The sequence below is a fragment of the Trifolium pratense genome, linkage group LG7 (genome assembly GCF_020283565.1).
Source record: "Trifolium pratense cultivar HEN17-A07 linkage group LG7, ARS_RC_1.1, whole genome shotgun sequence".
Lineage (NCBI taxonomy): Eukaryota > Viridiplantae > Streptophyta > Magnoliopsida > Fabales > Fabaceae > Trifolium > Trifolium pratense.
The window spans coordinates 29723263-29750951 of NC_060065.1; the positions used below are offsets into that span (position 1 = coordinate 29723263).

The following is a 27689-nucleotide window of genomic DNA, read 5'->3' on the forward strand; positions in this document are numbered from 1 at the left end:
TTAAGTACACGAGGTGGTTTCTACCCTCTCAATTGATAGAACTTCATGACCACTGGCTTAAGAAGTCCAAAGGCTCATATTACAATGATAAAAGAAACGCTATAAATTAATTTTCTTCGTTTTGCTTTTGTTTCCGTTTCTTTTGATTTTCAATAAGATTATTTCCCCTATCATTGTATATAATTTTCTCTTTTTTTGATTAATAAATATGAGCATTTGACATAAGATTAGGGACTTAGGACATAGTAAGGGGTCAACATAGTTGGGATGTCTACTATTCCTTTTGATGCCATTATGCTCTAATTAGTGTACACAAAAAAAAATATATATATATTATTCGATATTTGGAGAAATTAATTAAATATAATTTTATCATCTATAATTTATTTATTTATTTTACAATAAATAAGCAAAATCTTCACCCTAATACCAATGCTTTCGACTCCTTATAAATGTGTGCCTAGATTTCTTTGATCATACGAGTAGCGGCGCATCCCAATACCATTCATCTCTCCCCCACCCTACTCTCTAGATCCATGAGGGAGAAAACAAAACTAGGTTTACGAACTATTGTTCCAGTCTTTATCAAATGGAAATCATTACCGTTGTCTATCTCTACTATTTCTCTGACATATCAGAATAAATATTCAACAACTGTGATTTCTTTGATTAGATGTGAGCATCATGGTAAGCATACCTAAAAACTAGATTTTCATCTCAATTTTTTTTTTGTCGAAATTTTCATCTCAATTTAATAATTGTGAAATTAAAATAATATCTGTATATACACTAAAGGCTCCCTTATTGATTTGAATGAGTTACCTCCAGATGATCAAGCAACAAACACTTGCATTATATGCCAGGTATGATCTTTTATCAACATGATTCCTTACACTTGATATTTCGATGTCAAATATTTTATAAGAGTTTTTCATTTAATATACTAATCAATTATTCCTTATCAATTGGACAGGATGAATTCAAGGTATCAAGAGAATATTGGAACAATTCAATGCATCCATGAATTTTCATGTTGATTAGCATTTTTAAATGGTTGATGATGAAAAATGAGTGTTTATTTGCAAATCAGAAGTTGTAACTCCAACAAAAAAAGATTGATAAGAATCCATATATAAGTTCTTCAAGGATATGAATATCCTTTTCTTTCAAGAATTTCATGATGATTGCATTTCTAAATGGTTGATGATGAAAAATGAATGTCCTATCTACAAATCAGAAGTTGTAACTCCAACAAAAAAAAGATTGATAAGAATCCATCGGTTCTTCGAGGATATCAACATTTTCTTAATATGTAATTTTCAACAATTTGATTTTAGGCACAATTCATATTTTGTTATGATATTTCAGAGCTCTATAAGCATGTCTAGATTTGTTATGTTTGAGAACTTTTTATGTGTTGCATTTTATTCTGATCTTGTATTAATGGATAGTTGTGTTTGAGTTCTAAAATTTAAAGTTACATTTATGTTATTTTATAGCGCAAGAGTGTATGACCAATTAATATTATAAACTATTATAAATGTCCGTTTCGATGATACCAACACTTATGGGTATATTAAATCACATTATTCTCTCAAATTTTTATCAGTGTCAACGTGTCAGTATTGTGTTTAGTATCTATGTTTGTGTATGTACTTCATAGAACGTAATTGAGACTATACGTCTGACACCAACGATAATATCCTCATTGAATCATGTCATTTTAAAAAAAAAAAATTATCAATATCAATGTGTCAATTTTATGTTCAATATTTATATTTGTATGTGCTTCATTGAACGTATTTTAGACAACGTGTCACTAAATTTTCAAATTTGAATGTAGTTGGTCGATTAGTATTGTACATTTATCACTAACAAAGAAAACATAGTTTGGAAGAGGTTATAAAATGTTATATATGAATTTTTGTGAAAAGATTTTATTCTAATTATAATATAATCACAGTATGTTAGAGTCTACAATAAATAAACATGAATGTTATGTTGTAATTTGCCTTTAAATTGAAGTAGAAAATTGATTTTTTCGCCCCAAGCGAAAAAAATGGTGCCTCGGGCGAACATTTCAGTAGAGCATGAGCTGACTTACTTTTTTCCGTCCCGAGCGAAAAAATTTGTGCCCTGGGCGAAAATCGCGCAGTTATATATACGGGTCACGTTTCTGCAGCCGTAAGAGAGAAAATGTGAGTTTTTTTAGGGTTCTTCATCCAACATCAATCTAGGATTAAAGAGGGTTCCTTTTGGGTATATTCTAGGGTTGGGGAAGTGTTTCTAACACATTGTAATCACTTATCATTGAAATCTCTTGGTCATGAGAAGAGATTTGGGAAAATGGTAGAATTATGGTTGAAGTCTAATTCTTGCAACTATTTTGTAATGAATCTTTGTAATGAAGAAGAAAGTTTGATAGTTGATTGGAGGGTCTCTCTCTATCGTTTTGGTGGTTCTAGCTTTTGTTGTGATTATTGCTCATCTATTTGTTGATTTGATTGCTTCAATTCATTAGCCCCACACATTAAATATTATTGGTGTGATTTTCGACTCAAATTCATAACATGTTACATGTTGTTTTTGTTCTTTCTCTCATAAAAAAATTATTTTAATTTATTTTGATGAAGTGTAAATTTTTGTGTTAGTACTATATTAGTATTGGCTATGGCTAACATGCACAAAATGCACCATATGGTGCATGGTGCACAAGTCACCGATTTTATTATAACGAATACGAATTTTATAAAATTTATCGTTGAATTAAAAGTTTATATTATATAGATTATCCATAAAAAAAATTAAAAACTATTTGATATGTTATTAAATCTCATAAAGATTAACGGTATTTAATAAAAATTCATAAACCGTTAATTTTAACTGGTCTCAATAACATATCATATGATTTTCAATTTTTTTCCAAAAAAAATATAAATAATCTATATGATATAAACTTTCAATTCAACGATAAATTTTGTAAAATTCATATTCGTTATAATGAAATCGGTGACTTGTGCACCATTGACATGCACTTCTAGATGGTAGAACTTGCCCTTAGTACTCTATTTCCGTGTTTTTCTGTTGATAGCATTCCTTTTTTGGTCACTATTCAGCCACGCTTCATGTTCTTTTCTCTTTCATGTAATGATTCACTATTGCTTCTATTGCCACCAACCCACAACAAGAACAACACTTCCATGGCTTCACGTTCACCTAGGCTTCTATCACTAGCAAGAAGAGCCTTTTCTTCATCATCATCATCATCATCATCTTCTCAACCTAATGCTGTTTCCTTAGTTCAAGGAGCTTCCAGAGGAATCGGTCTTGAATTCGTAAGATTCTTTTTTTCCTACAAAATCAATGTTTTTTTCCTCATGGGTATTTCATACATTGTCAAAAAAATCTACTTTTTCTTCATGGGGTGTGATTTTTTTTTCCTCTCTGTTTTTTTAGTTACAGTTTTGTGTTTCTGCATTGTGTAGGTGAAGCAATTGTTAGAGAACAATGATAAAGGGCATGTTATTGCTACTTGTCGTAATCCAAATGCATCAACTGGGCTTCTCCATTTGAAGGATAGATTTGATGATTGTCTTCAAATTTTGCCATTGGATTTGACTATTGAAAGTTCTATTGAGGTTTTGCTTCTGTTCCTATTTATTGTTTTACTTTATTTTCTGTCATTTTTACATACAGTAAGCATGAATTTAGATACCAAGTGACCCTTTTAATTATTAGGGTGTTGGGACTTATTATAGATTTCTTGTCAAACATTAAACTTAAAGTGGTGTATTTGGTATAGGAAATTTTACTAGACAATAGAAATGGGATTTGTGGCATGGTTTATAAAATATGTTTAGCTTCGATTTAACTGTAGGCTTATATATGCTATTAGTCCTTTGTACATATTCCTAGTAATAGAAATGCTAGAGTGTAGTTCAATTGTTAACTACCAGAGATATTATTGGAGGGGTCAGGTCGGATTCCCCACTTCTCCACACTTAAATGTTTAAGTATAGCCACTAGGCTACTTGACCAAAAATAAAAAAGAGAAATGGTAGCATCGTACTGTAAGTGTATAGCTCAGTTGGTAGCTACAACTACAAGGGACATTATTGAAGGGATCGAGGTTCGAACCCCAGATTCCCCACACTTAAAGTGTGTGAGTTTAGCCACTTGACTACTAGATAAAAAAAAGAAACGAAATGCTAGCAAGACAGTTTCTTCTGTTAGGTTTAAATTCACAAGGATTCCACTATATTTTTGTGGAACCTGCATGAATTAGTAGAATTTATTTCCAAAATAATGAGGTATATTTGAACTTTAGCTATGTTGGAAAAAGAATAAAAGCGTGCTTTTCTAGTGTTAAATGGGCTTGGATATCCAAGCTCATTATATATGATATCAGAGTCAGGTTAAGGATGACAATGTAAAAAATTGACCCACGAACTGCACTAGGCGTGAGAGTGAGTATTGAAGTTGTATTGGAGCCCCACATTGACAAGCTGTTGGACTGTTGGATGTATATATGCGCTTGGGCACCCTCATCCTTTAAGTTAGCTTTTGGGAGCGAGATTCAATCCCGTTTAACACCTAGTACTATTTCTCCATCAATATATTCAAAGTCAACCTTAATAACAATTAAAAAAGAAATGCTGGAATAATGGCTTAGAGATTGTTGAGTCTCAGACATTGAATCAATTGAAGCATGTTTTTTACTTACTTAATCCCTTGGTATTAGAGTTTCTTCTGGCCTCGTTATACCTATTGCCACCCTTTGGTCTATCAGCACACAACAGGCCCTTCAGTATCGACTCCGCTAATGCTAAGTCATCAAAATGGGGAATGATTTCTTATATAAGTCTTGAGCAAAAAGGACATTGCACATATTCATCCTTATATATTACTCTGATCTGTGTTTTCAATCATAGATCGCAAAAAATAGCAGTTTGTTCAAATTCCACTACTACCCTTATTATGTTAACCAACTTGTCAGTTCCAAAATGAAAACTTTTGACTAGGGAGAATTAACAAATGTAGCAGCCTTTTCTATTAAACAACATGATTAGCTATAGGCTATTGAATATAGGTTGATATATTCTTATTTAATACTTAAGACAGTTAACTGTTAGATTTAAAAGATTCCAAAAACCTACTCCCTCTGTGATAAAATATAAGCAAAAATTACTTATTAGGTTCATTGTATGATTAATGTATCTGGTCTATAATATAAACCAGATACATTAATCATACAATGAACCTAAAAGCTGTTTAAAAAAAAATAAAAATACAATGAACCTAAAAAGTAACTTTTGCTTATATTTTGTCGCAGAGCCAGAGGGAGTATTAGTTTGTTAAGCTTTGTGTTTTTCATAATATTTCAGGAATCTGCATTGTCAATAAAAGAGACATATGGCCATCTAAACCTTCTCATAAATGTATCTGGAATTTTTTCAATACCTGGAGTATTACAACCAGGTAAAGATTTGTTTCATTCTTTGGTAATGGCTATAATAGAATATCCACCGCCTATTGTCATTTACAGGCAGGTTTAAGAGCTTGCCCCCTGTAAAGATAGGAGTGTGTAATGGAGGCTAGTTATGTGTAACTATGCGCTAAAACTCTCTTACCATGTCTAAGTTTCTTTCGAATTGCGTTAGTTAATTATATTAGTTAACATATGCTATACAGAAACCACATTGAACAAATTGGAGAAGTCGTCTTTAATGCTTGCGTATGAGGTTAATGCCGTTGGACCTATCTTGGTTATCAAGGTAACATCAATCTGAATTTCATTACAATTTTTTAATTTATCTATCTATTTAAGATAATTTGTGAAGTAAATGCGGGTTCTATCTTTATATATTGTTGTTTCTATCTGATTTTGTATGTGTTTCTTTTCCTTCAATGTTATGAATCAATGTGTTTTCGATGATAATATGAGCCAACATGCTTATCTAATTCTGTGAATTTCTAAATCAGCACATGTGGCCTCTTCTAAAAGTTGGGGGTGGCATTGGGACTGAAAGAAGTTCTGCAGTTGTTGCTAGTTTAAGTTCAAGGGTTGCATCTATTGGAAATAATCGTCTTGGTGATTGGCATTCGTATCGATCTTCAAAAACTGCTCTTAATCAACGTATGACCCTCTTTTTTCATCATAATTGTCTTGTTATACTCAGTATGTTAAATGCATCATTGGATCATGCATTGTGGTCTCATTTGAGCTTATCTGTTGGGAGAGTTTATGATAACAATTTCTGACATGGTTCATAAGTTGTTTTCCACTTATTTTCGTATGTAGCTAGTTATGAAAACAACTTATATCTGATATGAAAATCGTTTGACTTTAATTTACCTTTTGTTATACATAAGCACTTACATGATAAATTATTTGAAATTGTCATCATTAAGAGCTTATTTTTCCACTTACGTTCTATCAGTGTCGAAGACTATCTCGTTGGAATTTGCAAGGAAGAAGGATCCAATAATAAGTATTTTATTGCATCCTGGTACAGTTGATACAGATCTTACTAAGCCATTTCAAAAAAATATTCCTAAAGAAAAGCTCTTAACCAAAGAGTACTCAGTTCAAAAGTTGTTACACATCATTAACAATGTGAAGAGTCAGGACAATGGAAAGTTCTTTGCTTGGGATGGTCAAGAAATTCCTTGGTAATCTGTTATATTTATGTTAAACAACATAGCATGAAAGTGCGGCATCTGAATCAGAGAACGCAGACTACTCAAACGAGGTAATTAACAAAATTGCTTTCAATTCATTTGATTGATTACCATTCCCTATAATCTATATATGTCAAGTTATGAGCACGAAGAGTTGTAATCAGGGAGATTATATTGAAATGATATGACATGAAAAAATCGTTTATAAGTAAAAGACGCTTCACACCTTACACACACACACACTCACACACTATCAAGAGTTTGATCTTAGTCTCTTTTGTTTGATTGTTCAGGTTGTTAAAATGGAGACAACTCCGAAGAAAAAAGGACATCATATGAGAAAGAATTTGCAGGCGATGAATAGAATGAACAGAATGATAGCTTGCACCGGAGACAATGATAGAAACAGCTTAAATATAAATAGTTAAGAAATAAGTTATTATTTAGAATGCAACCAAATTGCCTTTGTAAAGAATCCTATTTAACAAAATTCAAAAATGATTTACCTTATAGTTTTTCATTGACACATTTATCTCTTAAGTACTATTGGACTAGTATCTCTCCAACACATGTTTTCAGTACATATAAAGGAGATAAATTAAATGATCAAAAGAGAAGAAAATCTAAAAATGAAGATAAAAAATTGCCATCGTCTAAAGACAATAAGAGAATACCACAATTTGAAATTTTTTACAACATTTATAGTGCAATAGTGTATGACCAATTACTATTTTAATCATCAAAAACTACAGAACTAAGACAAAAAAAAAAATACTCAAGGGGTTAATATTAGTAATAATATTTATATAAGTTCGTCTCCACATGAATTGTTTAACAAAGTAGTTAGAATGAATTTAGGAAATAAAACTGAAAGTAAATTTTGGTTTTTAAGAACTTGTTTTGAGAAATTCAAGTTGAGAAAGATGTTGTTAAGATGTTTTAATTCCTCCCCTATTCATATTTGATAATATGACGTTATATTTCCTTGCAATTCCTTTTAATACCATGACGAATTAACCAAAAAGTAGTAAAATGTGCTTTTGTATACTAAAATTATCATATTCAATTAATAACACCCACTACTTTTGTAGATGAGTATGGAAATCATGAACGCATTAATTCGGTGAAACTTAAGCATAGTATTGTATTATGCCATTCGTTTCGCACAAACCTCAAGTTCAATGTTACGTACTATTCCTAGCGTTGGTTTAAATAATTATCTCATGTTGAGATTTAAAAGCTATGTTACTGGTCAATTAATTCTTGTTAACAATTCATAAATACGTCTACTTATGAATATGCTAACATGAAGAATAGAGATAATTAAATGAAATAATAAACTGAATTGCAATGAATATAGTCTTTTTCGAACCAATTACATGGATTCAAATAGTTCAAGGGAAGTTCATCTAGATGCGGTATAATGGATCTAAGTACCTAGAAGTATCATATTACCTAGAAGGAACTTAGCTACTCATATGCATAATCAACATAACAAAGAGTTTAGAAAATTACAAATACAAAATAACCTCGTAAAAGCGCTAGAAAAACTACTCCCATTGGTGAGAGATCGCCTTGCTTTCTTGAACTCTCTCAATTTCAGTGTGTCAAAATATGGTGCCTGGACCTCTATTTGTAGTGATTTTCGCGCACTGGAACGCGCCTCATCGTGGCACGATCCTTCAGTAAATCTTCATCGTGGCACGATGCATGATGTGCAGATTTTCTTCAATTTTTGCTTTTTATGTAATTTCTTCTAACTCTTGCTTATTCTTCAAGTAAACTAAATCTTTATGTATTTTTCATGATCGACTACTTAAAACTAATAAAATTACATTAAAATAATCTTAAAACTACCCTAAAAACATCATAGTAATTTCTTTCATCACAATTTATTACAAAAGAGACTAAGGCTCCTTATATAGCCATATGTGAAGTAAATTTGGTGGCTTTCAACAGGATATGAGTTATATAATGATAAGTGGTCATGAAGAGGGAAAAGAGATAAGAAAACTGATATTTTCATCACCAGTCTCTATCACGGCCGTGTGAAGCTTGCTACTGCCGCTACAGCCTTCAGATTGGTGCAACATTTGATCTTTAGTGGGTTTTTATGATCCTTAATGTGATTAATAGCTACTTCCACGAAATTGTAACTCTTTCCTTCATAATTTCCACTTGATTTTCATTAAACAAACACTTATCCACGATGTTTTCTCTCCCCACCCTTTGTGATTCTTTTATCCCCTAACTTTCAAATTTTGCCCTTGCAAAAAACTTCGGTTTATAAAAACCGAAGTTTTTTTTTGCCTTGAAAACAAATTTCGGTTTATGAAAACCGAAATTTACCCTGAATTTGTACTAAAAAAAATTCGGTTTCTACGAACCGAAGTTTTTTCCGAGGGCACAATTGGAATATTGGGGGTATAAAAGAATCGCGGAGGGTGGGGAGAGAAAACATCCTTATCCACATCATCATTGCAAGCCTTAACCATGAAGTCATAAAAATGGGCCAAAAGGTGGATACTTTATCGATGCTTTTGGGCCTACAAAATAGAAAACAAGCAAAATGTAGTAAGAAAGTACTAGAAACTTTGCAAACAAGCAAGATTATTATAAGGAAAATAGTAAGAAAGTACTAAAAACTTTGCAAACAAGCAAGATTATTATAAGGAAAATAGGTACTAAAACTATGCATATTTTAGAGGTATCATTTAACGGTGATTAATTTTTATCGGAGAACCTGTTGAATATACAAGGTGGTTTTTCCCCTTTCAATTGACCTAATTTTCTCTAAATACAAGAGCCAATGATAGAACTTTCATGACCACAAAGCTTAAAAAGTCCAAAGGCTCGTATTACAATGATAAAAAAAACATTATACATTAATTTTTGTCTTTTTGCTTGTGTTCCTTTTCTTTAGATTTTATTTATTTATTTTTATTTCGAATTTTGGGTAAGGTTTTTTGTCTTATCATTGTATATAATTTTCATATTTTTTTTAATTAATATATATGACCATTTGACATAGGATTAGAGCTTACTACGGGGTCAACAAAGTTGAGATGTCTATTATTCTTTTTAATGTCATTATGCTCTTAGTGTATAAAAAAATTAAACTAAATAAGAAAATATACTATTCAAATTTTTACCGTGAAATTTATTTTGGAGAAATCAATTAAATATAATTTTATCATCTATAATTTATTTATTTTACAATAAATAACAGAATCTTAACCCTAATATCAATATGCTTTTGACTGCTTATAAAATGTGTGCCTGAATCGCTTTGATGATACGAGTAGCGGCGCATCCCATAATACCATACATCTCTCCCCCACCCCACTCTCTAGATCCATAAGGGAGGAAACAAAACCAGGTTTATGGATTATTGTTTCGGTCTTTATCAAATGAAAACCATTATCGTTGTCTTATATCTCTACTCTTTCTCTGATATATCACAATAAATCTTCAACAACTGTGATTTCTTTGATTAGATGTGAGCAGTATGGTAAGCATACAGAAAATTTGATTTTCATCTCAATTTAATAAATATATATACACTCCATGTTCCCTTAGTCCCTTAGTATTGTTTTGAATGTGTTACCTCCGGATGATCGAGAAACAGACAACTGCCTTATATGCCAGGTATGATCTTTTAGCAACATGATTCCTTACACTTAATATTTCAAAGTCAGCATTTCAAATTCATTCAATAACTGATGAATTTGGTCTATAATATAGACCAAATACATTAATTATTCAACGAATCTGAAAAGAAAACATTTGCTTATAATTAAGGATGGAGGGAGTACTAATCAATTTTTCCTTATCAATTGGACATGATGAATTCAAGTATCAAGAGAATATTAAAACAATTTAATGCATACATGAATTTCATGTTGATTGCATTTCTAAATGGTTGATGATGAAAAACGAGTGTACTATTTGCAAATCAGAAGTTGTAACTCCAACAAAAAAAAGATTGATAAGAATCCATAAGTTCTTTCTTAATATGTAATTTATTTTTCGTAATTTGATTATGGACACAATTCATATTTTGTTATGGTATGTTTAGAAATACCATAACAAAATAGTTGTTGTTAAAATCATATTGTTAAAAAAATTACATATTAAGAAAGAAAAAGATATTCATATCTTAAAAAACTTATGGATTCTTATCAATCTTTTTTTGTTGGAGTTACAACTTCTGATTTGCAAATAGGACACTCGTTTTTCATCATCAACCATTTAAAAATGCAATCAACATGAAATTCATGTATGCATCGAATTGTTTTAATATTCTCTTGATACTTGAATTCATCATGTCCAATTGATCATAAGGAATAATTGATTAATATATTAAATGTAAAACTCCTACTCCCTCCGTCCCAAAAAGAGTGTCCTAGTTGACTGTTTCATCACGTTTGCCGATGCATGACGATTAATATTTTTAATTGTATAATAATAAAAATTATAAAAATTTGATATTTTAAAAATACTCATCGAGACGAATCAAACAACATCTTATATGATAATATTTATTTTTATTTATTAGTAGAAAAATATGGTCAAACCAAAATATATAAATAGTATACATTTTCAAAATGGGTCCTCATTGTGGGACGGAGAGAGTAATTTTTTTGGTTATGTTTGAGAAGTAATTACCGGTACTTTTTATGTGGTTGCATTTTATTCTCATGTCGAATTAATGGATAGTTATTTGAGTTCTAAAATTTATAGTTATATTTGGGTTCCGCTAACATGTGCCATAAGGGTTGGCACATTTTAAGGTGCATTAAATTAACTAATATTCCACTTAATATATTTCAAAAATAGTAATAATCAATTTTATTAATTAAAAGATATGGTCCACTATATTTATTAATTATTTAAATCAATTTGGAAGACAAATTATGATACTCTTGCCAAAGATAATGATGATACACGCGTCTGACTAATTATATGCATCCAATTTATTTTTGTTTGTTAACAATCAAGCCATTTTTTTTCCTTCACAAAAACGTGATGCTGACTTTGAGATGGTATACATAATCATCTCTTAAATCATCTCCAAAATCAAAGTTTGTATACCATCTACAAAATCAGTAACATTTCCAACTTGTGTAAAATGGAGGTGTAAAATTCATTGAAAGGACTAAAAGCAAAGATGATAGCTTTGTACCAAAATCATTTGACCAGCGTGTGTATCATCATCGTGATCTTTGGTAAGAGTATCATAACATGTCTTTCAAATTGATTTAAATAATTAATAAATATAATGGATCATATATTTTAATTAAGAGACTTGCTATTTGGTGCGAAGTGACAAATTGCGAATGCATAACGAAACAAATGATATGTGAGCTATAGATTGTTTTTTGTATTTTAAAAATAGATAAGAGTTAAAGTATGTCAAAATCAAACACAATCCAATGGCTATAAAGCATTCGTAAAACTTCGTCAATGCAAATTCGCACCATCCAGCTTTTTCCTTTAATTAATGAAATTATTATTACTATTTTTGAAATACATTAAGTGTGATACTAGTTAATTAAATACACTTTAACATGTGCCCAAAGGGCACATGTTAACCTTTGCCTTATATTTATGATGATATTTTATATTGCAAGAGTATATGACGAATTACTATTTTAATCATCAAAATCTACATAACTAAGATAAAAAAAAAAAAAAAAAAAATTCTCAAGGGGTTAATATTTTATAGGAAAATGTTAAATAATGCACCCGATGCACTAGTTAAACACATAATAAGGAAATTTTGTCTTTGAAACTCGTGCATTCAATGCATTGAAAATGTAAAAAATTATTTTTATCGACATTAACCTTAAGTTTTATTTATATTAATTTTTGATATACTTAACAAGTGCACCGAATATACTGTTTAACATACCCTATTTTATATTAGACTAATAAACATAACAATTCATTACAAAGAGTGCATATATCATAAGTAATGTCTAGAAATGCAAAAGATTAGATTGAAAAGTGAACCGCTTGCACATCATTCTGTTAACTACAACTCTTTGGTGGTGGTAGTGGTACTGGTAGTGATTTGATTGTAGTGATGATTCACATTCGATCCATTCATCTTTGAGTAGCTTCTTCTCCCATTTAGGAAAATTCTATGGACAAATAAATTTCATTGTCATATGAGAGAGAAAAAAAATTGAAAAGAAAAATAAACACCAATTAATCGTACTTTGAGATGTTGAATAATTTGTGTTGTCTTTATATATATTTCTATAAAGATGTGAATTTGGAAGATCATATTACATTCTGTCGAGGACATCCTTATTAGGTACCTTGCAGACCAAGCTCTCCCATTTGACACTTGAAAATAGATATCTCCTCCCTTCTTATTAAAATCAAAGTGTTCGTTACCAACACATTCTATACAGCACATACACATTTTAAATAGAGCGTCTACCGATGTCAGATTCATCTATGTCCGTTCCGGTGTTAGACATATATCAATGTATGTTTCGATGACATCGACACTTATGATTAGGTTAAATCACACCATTTTCTTAAATTTTTATCAATGTCAACGTGACAGTGTCGTGTTTAGTATCTTTGTTTGTTTATGTGCTTCATAGAACGTGTTTGAGACTACATGTCTTACATCGACGATACTGATTACATGGAATCATGTCATTTTTTCAAATTTTTATCAATATTAATGTGTCAGTTTTATGTTTGGTATCCATATTTCAGTATGTGCTTCATTGAACGTATTTCATACTAAGTATCACGAAATTCTCGAATTTGAATGTGGTTCTTCGATTACTATTGCACATTCATCTCTAACAAAGAAAACATAATTTGAAAGAGGTTAGAAAATGTTATATATGAATTTTAAGGTGTAATTTTTGTAAACATTATAGTAAATAAACATTATGTGAATCTCCACACACACCAATATAAAGATAGTGTATAATTTATGTATAATTTCTTTACATGCAATCAATATCATTATACGTAAATATTTGAGGAGATATTTTAAGAACAAAGTAATAAAAGTGACATTATGATGTAATTTGAATGGATGCACGTGTAAAATAAATTACACTGTTAGAGTATAACAAAATAATTTAATAGATTGATGATTTCTTATTAAATGATCGTGTAAAACTAATTTACACCGTCATACATGTTCATTAATGTCAAGAAGAAAAATTTACACCTGCCTAAACGGTTGCAACTACCAAAAATCAATTCTGAGATATGTTACCGTGTACTATATATTTCTGTGTTTTTCTATTAATAGCATTCCTTTCTTGGTGACTATTATGCCACGCTTCATGTTCTTTTCTCTTTCATGTAATGATTCACTATTGCTTCTATTGCCACCAACCCACAACAACAACAACACTTCCATGGCTTCACGTTCACCTAGGCTTCTATCACTAGCAAGAAGAGCCTTTTCTTCATCTTCTCAAGCTAATGGTGTTTCCTTAGTTCAAGGAGCTTCCAGAGGAATCGGTCTTGAATTCGTAAGATTCTTTTTTTCCTACAAAATCAATGTTTTTTTCCTCATGGGTATTTCATACATTGTCAAAAAAATCTAATTTTTCTTCATGGGGTGTGATTTTTTTTTCCTCTCTGTTTTTTTAGTTACTGTTTTGTGTTTCTGCATTGTGTAGGTGAAGCAATTGTTAGAGAACAATGATAAAGGGCATGTTGTTGCTACTTGTCGTAATCCAAATGCATCAACTGGGCTGCTTCATTTGAAGGATAGATTTGATGATCGTCTTCAAGTTTTGCCTTTGGATTTGACAGTTGAAAGTTCTATTGAGGTTATTTTTCTTTTCTCAATAATTGTTTTTCTTTCTTTTCTCTGTCATTTTTACAATAAGTAAGCATGAATTTAGATACTAAGTGACCCTTTTAATTATTAGGATGTTAGGACTTAGGATAGATTTCTTGTCAAACATTAAACTTAAAGTGGTGTATTTGGTATAGGAAATTTTACTAGACAATAGAAATGGGATTTGTGGCAAGGTTTATAAAATGTGTATTAGAATTGGGAGTTGAGCTTAACTCAACCCTACAAAACGTGTTGTAAGGTGATGATTGCAAGTGTGCGGATATAAATAGTGGCTAGACCGATCAGAAACCTGGTAGCAGGTGGGCCCAGCGGATCGAGGTTATGAATTCTGATACAATCTTAGTATAGGGAGTTGGGCCTAACTCAACCCTACAAAATCAACATTTGTAAGGTGAGGATTGCCCTCACTTATAAACATATATTCAAGCCATCTCGCAACCGATATAAGGCTGTTAACAATATGTTTAGCTACCATTTAACTTTAGGCTGAAATTTTCTATTTTTTTTATTACCAAATTATATGTACAAAGTATCCACGGCTATTTAGAAGTGATTAATTTTTTCCGGAGAACCTATTAGGCATACAAGGACTTATTGGCTTAAACATGCTATTAGTCCTTGTAAATATGCCTCCTTATGCAGTTAGTCCCTGCAAAAATATTTTGTTTCCATTTAATTTGCTGCTGGTGTAGATGACTGAATGATACTTCAACAATGCTAGGTTGGATAAGCGAGGCTGTGTGTTGCTAGCATTTCTATTCCCAACTAAATTTTGTTATATTTGGTCAAGTGCAGTAATCCCAAAAACAGAAATGCAAGTAACACATTTCTCTTTTGTTTGTTGAAATTTATAGGGGATCCCAATGAATTTATGTAGAACACGCATGATTTAGTAGAATTTATTTTAAAAATAGTGACATCTTTTTGAACTTTAACTAAAAGGAGTTTGTGTTGGGAAAAGACTAAAAGTGTGTGTTTGTAGTACTCTTGTTCCCATGAATAGAAAAAGAGATGTTGGAATGATGGCTTAGAGCTTATCGAGTCTCAACCATGGAATCAATGGAACCATTTTTATGAAGTTTACATCATCACTTGTTAATTTCTTCTCCCCTCGCTATATTCATTGTTGTCAATCTCAGGTCACAGAAAATAGCAGTTCATTCAAATTCTACTATGCTGCGGTGCTATAGCGCTTCTATAACCACTATTTGACATCACATTCTACTAAATAGCATATCGCGGAACAATACCAGTTTCTTCAAATTCCGCTACGCTATAGCACTATAGCTGTTATTTGACAACACTGACATTGATTAAGTTAACCGACATGTCATTTCCTAAATGGGAACGTTTGTCTAGGGAGAATTAACAAATGTAGTACCCTTTTTTATTAAGACTGATGTTATGTCATGATATTGTTGCTCTTTTTACAATTTACAAACAACACGATCAGCTATAGGATATCGAATATAGGATGATATATATTCTTGTTTAGGCATTACGACCGTTCACTGTTAGATATGAAAATTTCTTGTTTGTTAAGCTTTGTGTGTTTCATAATATTTCAGGCATCTGCATTGTCAATCGAAGAGACATATGGTCATCTAAACCTTCTCATAAATGCATCTGGAATTCTTTCAATACCCGAAGTATTGCAACCAGGTAAATATTTGTTTCATTGTTTGGCAACGGACATAATGTAAACTGTGAGCTAAAACTTTATTACCATGTTATATGTATAGTCAATGATATTAGTTATCTATACTATACAGAAACCACATTGAACAAATTGGAGAAGTCATCTTTAATGCTTGCATATGAGGTTAATGCCGTCGGTCCTATCTTGGTTATCAAGGTAACATCAATCTGAATTTCATTACAAATTTTTTATTCATTTATCTATTTATGATAATTTTAGAAGTAAATGTGAGTTGTTTATGTGTATGTGGATCCTATCTTTAGCTATTCTTGTTTCTGTCTGATTTTGTATGTGTTCCTTTTCCTTCAATGTTATGAATGAATGTGTTTTCGATAATTTGAGCCAACTTTTTTATCTAATTATGTGAAATTCTAAATCAGCACATGTGGCCTCTTCTAAAAGCTGGAGGTGGGATTGGAACTGAAAGAAGTGCTGCAGTTGTAGCTAGTTTGAGTGCAAGGGTTGCATCTATTGGCGATAATCGTCTTGGTGGTTGGCATTCGTATCGATCTTCAAAGACTGCTCTTAATCAATGTATGGTTCTCTTTTTTCATGATCACTGTCCTATTATACTCAATATCATAAATGCATCATTGGATCATGCACTGTGGTCTCATTATATAGAAACATATATATAGTCTATCAGTCATGTACTACACTGCACATGTCCATGCAAGTCGGATGGGAAGTGGTGTTTCCAGTGGCTGACGGGTGAGTAACGTGTAAGAACCTGCCCTTGGGAGGGGGACAGCAGCTGGAAACGGCTGCTAATACCCCGTAGGCTGAGGAGCGAAAGGAGGAATCAGCCCAAGGAGGGGTTCACGTCTGATTAGCTAGTTGGTGAGGTAATAGCTTACCAAGGCGGCGGTGATCAGTAGCTAGCTGGTCCAAGAGGATGATCAGCCACACTGGGACTGAGACAAGGCCCAAACTGCTAAGGGAGGCAGCAGCGGGGAATTTTCCGCAATGGGCGAAAGCCTGACGGAGCAATGCCGCTTGGAGGTAAAAGGCCTACGGGTCATGAACTTCTTTTCCTTGAGAAGAAACAATGACGGTATCCGCGGAATAAGCATCAGCTAACTCTGTGCCAGCAGCCGCATTTCATAAATGTTATTGCGATGCATTGGTTGGTGATGTATACATTAAATTCAATTTGATATTGAAGTATTGAACCTGTTTGGATTAGGAGAGTATGAAACTAATTTATGACATGTTTATAAGTTGTTTTCAGCTTATAGCATATATGAAATTTACTCTTTGTTATAGAAATAGCTTGTAGCATAAGTATTTTTGTTTTACCCTTTGTTTGAAATGGTAACCATTAAGAACTTATTTTTCCCAGTTACGTTTTACCAGTGTCGAAGACTATCTCGTTGGAATTTGCGAGGAAGAAGGATCCGATAATAACTATTCTATTGCATCCTGGTACAGTTGATACAGATCTTTCTAAGCCATTTCAAAAAAATGTTCCTAAAGAAAAGCTCTTCACCAAAGAGTACTCAGTACATAAGCTGTTACACATCATTAACAATGTGAAGAGTCAAGACAATGGAAAATTCTTTGCTTGGGATGGTCAAGAAATTCCTTGGTAACTTGTTACTGTTATATTTATGTCAAACAACATAACATGTAAAAATGATATTGACAATAAGTTTCAAAGCTCCATTCGAAAAAAAATGACTATAGAATCATATTTCATAATAAAATTCATTGATTCATTCATATTTGTTGTTAAAGATAAAGGAAATACAACTACTTGATATGTTTCTCATTTCATGTTAACCATCATTTCCTATAAATACTTGTTAAAATTTGTATTCGAACTAAATAAAAGGCCAAAGTTACTCGTCAATGATGTCAAAATCAGACCAGACCGGCAGGTTGAACCAGGAATTGGCAAGTTTTTTTATTGGCTCAACTGTAGCTGGTTCATAGTCTTTTAGAACTTGATCCAACCAGGTGGTACCAATTTAAACCGTGATTGGTTGAACTAATTGAATTATGATTTAAAAGTCTCGACAGTTTGATATCTCGTCTAATTTTAACAACAATCGATTCTTTCCCCTCGAAATGTGATCAAATGTCGAGATTGCACGACTGTGGCATGTAGAAACATATAACTTATAAGTGTGATAGTTGAATATGGGAGAAACAATATATAGTGTTGAATGTTGATCATAATTACTTGAATTGAAAATGTTTAGATTCTAGATGATGGGACTCTAGTGCAAACTTTGCACTAATTGACCAACTTGTTATCAATCAAATGGCCACATGAACAGAAATAGTGTACTATTCAACAATAATTTCCATAGCTTACCAATAAGATGTATTTTGAAAACAACAAAAGATAAGCATCAAATAACTAGATACAATGTGGAACTTTGGCACTTGTAATACCTTTTCCCAGTACTTTTGTTACATATACAAAATGAAAAAGCCATCATAAACTCACACAAATGAGAGATGTGGTCTAATAATTTCGGCATATTTTTGCCGGTTAAATTAGGACTTGTGGACTTTACACTGTTTCTTCTCTACTCTTTTTACTTTGTAAAATTTCTCTTATATTTTTACTGGCTCATTTATTCGCCCCACTAAGATTTAATTTAGAAATTGTCCTCGTAAATTTATCTCAGTTGATAGAAATATTAATATACGCAAGTGTTATGATTTAAACCTTAGACTTTTCACTTGTTTACTTTTAAGGGTGAAATTCTAATTCCTTGATAAAAAAATTAAATCTGGAAACTTACTTTTAAGAGTTCTTGAACAAGTTTGTCATCTCACTCATCTACTATAGTATCCATGTACCGTCTTGGGAAAAAAGTTAATGTACAAACTTTATTATCAATTGAAATAGAAATAGCATATTTTGTCTTCACAAACTTAACTCAGTTGGTAAGAGACATTGCATATTATATACAAGGGCCAGTGTTCTGGTGCTCGAACCCCAAACATCTCATTTATCTAGTGAAATTTCTAGCAACTAGGCTACCTGACAAAAAAAAGAAATATGATATTTTTTATGATAACTTAAGTTTTGTATTTTAAAAATTAATTGAACTTTAAAATAATATTATATAATTTTAAATAAAAGTGATAAAATATCATATTATTATTAGAGTTTAATTGATATGCACCGACGGTGTAAAATAGTTTTACACGATCGTCCAATAAACAACCATCATTTTGCCATGTCATATCAAGAAAGTGGGTGAAGTGAGTGATGTGGCGGAAAACATGATTGATATTAGTTGACAGTGTAAAACTATTTTACACTGTCAGTGCATATCAATTAAATCCTTATTATTATGGATGTTAGTTTACTTTAGATCTAAATAGTACATTGGGTGGCCTCTGCTTTTATGTCACTTTCCATATATTTATCGTAAGTTGATTTAAAAATAAACATATTATTGTAAGGATATGTTGAACATTAGTCGAAAATAAACACTAGTCAAGTAATGTAGTCAAATGGCTAAAACTTTACCTTTTAAAATGAATAAAAGTGAATGTAGTTCGCACTCTAATCACTTCATATTATATTATCTCTAGAAACTGAATTATGTTCACGAGAATAACGCTATATTGTTTGATAAAAAACCACTATTACTTTTACAACAAAACATTACAGTTTTTTTTTTTGGGTACATACATTACGGTTATTTTTATTCATTGAAAAATGAAGGTTTTTGTTAACATATATTCAGTTATATTGAGTAAAAAATAAAAACATATTCCGTTGTAACGAATGTTAAGTACTTTAATAGTTTAATTACTAAAATACAGTTATTTTAAGCTTTCTCTTCTATTATTAAATCGAAAATGAGAAACAACTCTTGTGAAAAATAATCAAACTCTTTGAACTAAAGCTAAGAAACAAAACAAAATGGAGTCTCTAATTGCTGCAAAAGATTTCTCTCCAATTGAAGATGCAGAAACTATCAAGAACGCATGCAAAGGTCGTCTTCAATTTGTTTTATCAAAGATTTGATGTTCCTAATTATATACTCTCTTTTTGGATAATAAATGTTTTTTTTTTTGGTAAAATAAAGGGCAGAAATTCCAGATAAATAAGGCTCTGTTTGGTAAAATTAAGCTATAAACTAGCTGATAGCTGAAAAACTAGCTTATAACTGATAGCTGAAAAGCTAGCTGATTGAAATTAAAGTGTTTGGTAAAATTAGTTTTTTAAATGATTGATAAATATAAAAAAACATAAAAGGATATTTATATGTAGTGGATAGTTTTTGTTTTAGTGGGTAGTTTTTATTTTATAAAAAATAATAAAATTAAATTAAAGGTTAAAAATGGAAAAAACTGTAAAAAACTATAAGCTATAAGCTCAAACGCTACTTGAAATAGTATCTCAAAAAAAGCTATAAGCTCGCGAGAAAAACTTTTTACCAAACACTTATATTTTTTTCAAACAAGCTTATAAGTTAGTCCAATAAGCTATAAGCTAGCTTATTGAACTTACCAAACACACCCTAAATGTTTCTAATTATATTTAACATATTCATGTGTCACACTCACATCAGTGAATATATCAATGTAATATTTAATTTCGTTGATTTTCAAAATATGTAATGGTTTATTATCATATAAAAAATTAATTAGCACCTTTTTTATTTTCACAAATTTGAGCTAATTCACCTTTATAATATTTTTTTTTCTTCATAAAACCTTGTACTACAAGAGTCACGCTAAATATGCTCAATTCCTAATATAAACACATGGTTTCCCCCTTTTCTTTTTGTTTTTTATCTAACAGAGAAATTTACACAATAGGCACATAGAAGATGAATATTGCAGACTCAAACTTGTGTCTCAGAACATCAAATGTAGGGATTGGCTACAACCATTTACCACATGAGCTAGACTTACGCGACAAACATTATTTTTACTGTGTGCAGGATTCGGGACAGATGAGACCGCACTTATATCTATACTAGCTAACCGAAATGAAGCTCAAAGGAAACTTGTGAGGCTAGCTTATAAAGAAATCCATCATCAAGATCTTATCGAACAACTCAAATCTGAACTTTCAGGAAACTTTGAGGTAAAAATATTACAATCCATAGCTTTGAATATAGGTTTCAAAATTTATAATAATAAAATATTTTGGCTACATGTTTTGAATGAATAATATTCTAATTGCCAAATATGATTTATATATACTATTGAAATCAGAGAGCCATTTCCCACTGGACTATGGATGCAGCTGAAAGAGATGCTACACTTATTAATGAGGCATTAAAGAAGGCAACACCAGATTACAAAGTGATTATTGAGATTGCTTGCACTAGAAACTCGGAAGAGCTTTTGGCTATAAAGCGCTCATATCAGTCTTTGTACAAGCATTGCCTTGAAGAAGATGTTGCTTCACAAACTATTGGCGATGTTCGCAAAGTATGTGATTTTTAGCCATATATATTTATCATAAGAACAATTTTGTTATGTTGCATGGACAATGTTTTGAACAAGAACAACAAAATGACAATAAAATAGCGAGGCTTACTATTTTTCATGCAGTTGTTGGTTGCAGTTATAAGCACTTACAAGTACGATGGAGAAGAATTTGACGAGAATGTGGCTCATTCTGAAGCAAACATACTTCATCAATTGATCGAAAAGAAAGCTTTTAATGATGATGAAATGATTAGAATTTTAAGCACAAGAAGTAAGAAGCAGCTATGTGCAACTTTCAATATCATTACGGACTTATTTGGCACAACAATTAACAAGGTAAGATGAGTTTCAATACCATGTTCTTCCAACAGAATACAAGGAGAGAAACACACATACATCACTGACAATAGAAATCAAAGATACGATGACTTTTGGTTATTATGATAGAGATAATAAAATCTTGTATAAATTAAAGGTTAAATATTATATTGCAGGGGTTATCAGCTACTCCAAGTGATGAATACATCGGAGTTCTACGTACTACAGTTCGTTGCATCAATGACAGCCAAAGATATTTGGCCAAGGTAACTAAAGTCATGAAATTATTGTAGTAACCATTCTCTATTTTGTAATTTATTTGCTCTATAGTTTTTATTAAAAATGTATATCTTGATTTAGGTGATAAGTCACGCCTTGGGTGATTTGGTAAATGAAGAACAGGCTTTGACTCGTGTTATCGTCACTCGTGCAGAGAAGGATTTAAAGGAAATCAAAGATGTTTTTGCAAAGAGAAACAATGCCACCATTCATGAGATTGTGGATAGGAAGACATGGGGAAATTACAAGGCGTTTCTCCTTGCATTGTTGGGAAAGGAATAACTTTGTGTCAAGTTTAGTAGAATTTCACTAGAATAAGTTTACTACTATCTCTAAAATTAAGAGAAATACAAGAGAATTTTCAACAGAAACAAATAATGTTATTTGAACCAATAAACTTGCTTATTTTTAATATAGCTTATCTACATATCCTTGTCATCTATGTTTTCTTTTCTTTCTCTATCTCCTCCTATTATTATTTCTCTCAATCAATTATCCTGTTGGTTTTTGTGAAGCCTCTTATACATAAAGCCTATGCATATCTATAATAGTTTATATATTATATATTATATTTATTGTATTGTAGATTACTAGTTGTGTTACGCATGCAGTGCAAAGTTGCAACGATTTTCTAAGATGAACATGATATCAAAGGTGCAACAATTTAACAGAATAAAAAGAGACTATTTTGGCAATAAGCAGTTCAAATAAAGCTACCGATTCATTCCACCTTCTATATGAACCCAATACCAGTAGAATGGAAATGCAGCACTTTAATATAGATTTGGGTGGTTCTAAATAATTCAAGATTCAGGAAAGTAAAGAAAAGAAAAAAATGACAGATGTAATAATTAAACAAAATTTTAAACAGAGATTTAGCAGGAAAACTAGTTAATGGAAAACAAAACCAGAAAAAAAAAATGAGGATAGAGAAATTACCTGTAACTGTATTAGGCAGAGATTGAATTAGGCAGAAGCATTCACTACAACCCGAAACTGACAAGAAATCCCTTGTAATTCTAATAACCACGAAGGCCACACCATCTCAAGTCCGAATACAGAATTATAGTAAAGCCGGGTTTTCAAAAAATAACAATAAAAATTGCTATCTTAGCCACCCCAGATACTTCAAAACACTGTTCTAATCAACCAAATGCTTATAACAAAATAGCATGGGAGTTGGGACTAAAAGGAATGTCCATATTTATTCATATCAAATCAATATTGTCAAATATAACCTTTTAACCAGGTACAATCTCAGAAATGAGGAAAAAAATTCTCTATTTCTTCCTACATGATTGGTCATAATGTGGGAGATTATAAATTCCTCTAAGTTAACTATGATATTCTTGATGAAGACCACGTCAAGACAAGAGTGTATGAAAACATGCAACTCGGAATATCCCCTTGCTTAACTCCTAAATCACCTCGATTACGATAGGAGAGGTATCAAATATTTGTTTAGTTGTAAGCTGCACTAATTCTCTTGACTCTCAAGGTTGGAATCAATCACTGCCAATTGAATTTGACAAAGAACCTTGATAATTAGTTGTTCACATAGGAAACCAAACTAATAGGTCCATACCATTCACCTTATAAGACCTACCTATCTAAGTTTTGTTTTTTTTAAGGAACCAACCTATCTAAGTTACAGAGTAATAAAATTGGAGTTCATATTGACACAAGTTTTCCCATTACAATAGATTTCCGCAAAACAAGTGTTCTTTGATAATATTGAAACTATTCTAAATAAAAGCAACAACAAGACAAATTGGTATTGAAGTTTTTCATTATTTCATGCTCCAAACAGTTGTCAAACTTCCCAGTTCCCACTTCATCAAGAAGTTCTCATACTATTTAAACTCAACATTATTGCAATTGGTGTGGTAAGTGTAACACCATTTACAATATTCGGTTGGAACTCTATCATTTAAAAAGTCTGAACATGATTCTGCAAAAAGCAACTCTACCTTAGCTTGTACATTGAAGTGGTTAAAATCCAAACATAAACCACTTTCACTTCAAATTCAATTTTACCAAAATCATGCATATGCATCATTCAAATTCAAGCTTATAATTATAAACACTAACCTAAACAAACACACTTAATATAATCTCAACAACCAAAATGAATAACTAAAATCTGTAAACTTTCCATTGACGACACTTCACAAAATGCAGAGACTGATACACATCATATCATTTATTAACATCAACATTCCTACATATTAGTTTCTATTCTCAAAATCATCAATATCTAAATAATAAAAACTGCAACAACTATTGCACATTTCATCAAACACCTAGCAGACACAATTCCATAAAATAAAAATTTCCCATTTTCTCATAAAACAACAATCCCAATTAACAACTAATTCTACCAATTCAAATTCAAATAAACAAAATCACTCAAGAACAACAGTAGCACCCAATTCCTTAAGCTTTTCAATAATAGGACCAGCTTCATCCTTAGTAATCCCTTTCTTCAAAACACAAGGAAATTTCTCAACCAATTCCTTAGCTTCCTTCAACCCTAAATCAGTAAAAGACCTAACCTCTTTAATTATCTTGATCTTAGCACCAGCATCGTATTTCTCAAGCTTAATATCAAAAGCAGTTTTCTCGGCCGCAGCGGCGGTTGCGTCTGCGGAAGTAGGATCGGATGAGGTCGGACCTAATGGACCAGGTCCGGCAACCGGTGCACCGTAACGGTCTAGGCCCATTTTGAGTCTCCATAGGATGGTGAAATCGTGGCGTTCGAATCTGTTGAGGTTGAGAAGCTCTTCTGCGATTCGTTCTGGCTTGGAGATTTTGATTGCTTCGGTGGAGAATGAGCGAATTAGTTTGATGAATCTTATTGAGTTTCGTGACATTGTTGTGGCTTCGTTATTACTCAGAGAGGTTTTTCGGGTTCAGATTTTGAAGAAGAAGAAGAAAACAGAGAAAACGATTTTGGGCTGTTTGGGCTGAATCTTAATTTGTGAAGGGAATATTACTAACAAAACACTGAAATTGCTATTCACATCCCTCATCTTTGCAAATAAAAAACTACTCTTACTTGTGGTGTTATTTTTTATTTTGAAACGGCAAAAGTTAGTAATTAATTGTTAAATTAATTTTTTTTTTCTTTTGTTTGATTTTGAGTTTGGAACTCCAACTTTTTTAAGTCTTAACTCAAACCAGTAGAGATAAAAATAATAATATTGTACACGACTATGTCAAAAAATAAATAAATAAATTTGTGTTGGAACTGATTAAAGATTAAAAATATTGTTTTACAAAATTATGGAATCAGCTAGAGGACATGTCCCTCCAATTGCTCCCATTCCTCTACCGCAAATGACAACTTTTCACTATCTCTCCATTAGGCTTGGCCTACAAAAGGAGCCTCCATTTCTATAGTAGCACAACTCAACTCCCTTTTGTTTCTTAAATCAATTTCCTAATGTATAAAGAAACAATAGACTAGAAAATTATTCCTTCTATTAATGGCAAGGCAGCTTTGTACACATAGATTGTTTATCCAAAGAGGAAGATCATTTAACTTTGGAATACCTATATTATTTTCATAGTTTTCTTTTTACAAATTGGTCCATATATAGGTAGGTTAACAAATGGAACTTTTATATAATAGTTTATTTTTTATATAAGCAAATAGTATATTTTAATTTATTAGATTAGATTGAGTAAAATCAATATAATAGAGTAAAATCAAATACATTGAAAATAAGAACGTGGATTTGCCTACCAATTAGCATAAACAAGATTTTTATTTCTTCCTTAAATGGAACACCTTCTTGTGCTTATATACAGCGCCTTTGTTTTTATAATTCCTTCTTTATAGGTTTTTGTTTGTCTTGTGCAGAGACCTGATTATTAATAATATTATATTTGTCATTCCAAAAAAAAAAAAATCTTCTTGTTCTTTTACAAGCCCCTTTAGAAAAGGAGATTATCAACAAATTCATCTTCCCAAAAGATATGTACATCGAGGGAGCTATACCTTACCCAAAAGTAACAAAAATAAGTAAAAGGAGAACAAAATAATCATCCCACCAAAGAGTCCGCAAATAACTATAGATGCGGGTTTGTCAATCCCCCTCACATTCCAATAGAGGATTCAAAGGAACATGTGAGAAGTGACACCCTTAGATCAAGTGCTATATGGCTGCCTAACACTTCTAGTCAATCTCTTATTCTTCGTTTGATTTTTAGTAAGATAAGAGGCGAAAGGTTTCTCTCCTTCTCCCATATAAGCCCAAATTTGTTTAAGAACTTGAATGTCCGCTTTGACCACCTCATATAGGTCAGCATCCTGCACTATCACAACATTTTGCATTTCGGGTATAGCACACGAGAATGCATCATTAATCGTTGCAGTCTTTTATTCCGACACCACCACTTCAAGAATAGCGTTATCAATCTGTTGTAACACAAAATTAGTAGTTGCAATTTCACCATGGATTACCTCATCAGTTACATTATGCAGAGTCATATGAAAGGAAATACTGATTTTAGGCATAGCTCGTTGGACAACAAAAATCAGGTAAGCGAATGTGTAACATCCCTTTCGACCATAATCTCATCAAATACACGCCTAGAAAGGTCCATATCACCTAAAATACGAGCATCATGTCCAAACACCCTATTTTTCATGGATTCATCAAATGATAGAGGCGTACCAATTGTACTTACTGTTAGACCAGCCATCTCACATTAATTTGATTTTGTCAATTTATTGTAATAGCTATAATCAAGTGATTGCTTACTGTGTTGTAATTATATGAGCTACAATTAGGGATTTGTTTTGATTAGCATTGATGTAATTATATAGGAATTATCTCATTGCATTCACTCTATTGTATTGACTTTTATCTATATAAATAAAGCTCTCCTCTCATTGGTGAACAAGAGAGGAAATTACCTTTGTCACATGGTATCAGAGCTAGTGTCGATTAGGGCCTGCTGCATTTTTTTTTCCCCTTACATCTTACTCCTTGTTTTACCAATATGTCTACCACAACTCCTAGTCAAATTTCAAACTCAACCCCTGCCACATTGAATCCCTTTCATTTACATATTACAGATTATGTCCATGATAAACTCACCTCCACAAATTATCTAACATGGTCACATCTCTTTCGTCCTATTTTGTCTCTTTTTGATCTAGATCATCACATTGATCCCAATTCTATCATCCCTTCCAAAACCATAACTGATTCAACATCCCAACAAACCAAGACCAATCCTGAGTTTCTTATTTGGCAACGCTATGACCGTCTTGTCCTAACTTGGATAAATGCTACTGTCACTAAAGATCTCATTCCTCTCCTTTATAACTGCAATCTTGCCTCCACTGCCTGGACCACCCTTCATAACCATTTTCTTGATCAATCTCTTGCTAAAGAACTAGATCTAAAACTGAAACTTCACAATCTCCAAAAA

The 27689-nt window shown here is 31.8% G+C and overlaps 4 protein-coding genes across 4 annotated transcripts; 3 read left to right on the forward strand and 1 right to left on the reverse strand.

The window, feature by feature from the left end:
* The first annotated feature begins 3088 nt into the window (after nt 1-3088).
* On the forward strand, nt 3089-7191 carry LOC123894417 (C-factor-like). Its single transcript, XM_045944420.1, has 7 exons — nt 3089-3335; nt 3486-3638; nt 5385-5478; nt 5692-5774; nt 5983-6136; nt 6441-6752; nt 6975-7191. Exons 1-6 carry the CDS (start codon nt 3126-3128, stop codon nt 6674-6676), a joined length of 930 nt encoding a protein of 309 aa, XP_045800376.1. The 5' UTR covers nt 3089-3125; the 3' UTR covers nt 6677-6752; nt 6975-7191.
* Nucleotides 7192-13945: 6754 nt separating this feature from the next.
* LOC123894418 (C-factor-like) lies at nt 13946-17954 on the forward strand. The gene is made up of 6 exons (XM_045944421.1): nt 13946-14198; nt 14349-14501; nt 16102-16195; nt 16306-16388; nt 16613-16766; nt 17589-17954. Exons 1-6 carry the CDS (start codon nt 13995-13997, stop codon nt 17822-17824), a joined length of 924 nt encoding a protein of 307 aa, XP_045800377.1. The 5' UTR covers nt 13946-13994; the 3' UTR covers nt 17825-17954.
* Nucleotides 17955-20124: 2170 nt separating this feature from the next.
* On the forward strand, nt 20125-22678 carry LOC123896215 (annexin D8-like). Its single transcript, XM_045946631.1, has 6 exons — nt 20125-20197; nt 21113-21297; nt 21429-21647; nt 21771-21983; nt 22142-22231; nt 22326-22678. The coding sequence occupies exons 1-6, from the start codon at nt 20125-20127 to the stop codon at nt 22524-22526; spliced, it is 981 nt and encodes a 326-aa protein (XP_045802587.1). The 3' UTR covers nt 22527-22678.
* Nucleotides 22679-24373: 1695 nt separating this feature from the next.
* Nucleotides 24374-25161, reverse strand: LOC123894419 (50S ribosomal protein L7/L12-like). The gene has a single exon (XM_045944422.1). It carries the CDS (start codon nt 25115-25117, stop codon nt 24650-24652), a length of 468 nt encoding a protein of 155 aa, XP_045800378.1. The 5' UTR covers nt 25118-25161; the 3' UTR covers nt 24374-24649.
* Between the last annotated feature and the right edge of the window lie 2528 nt (nt 25162-27689).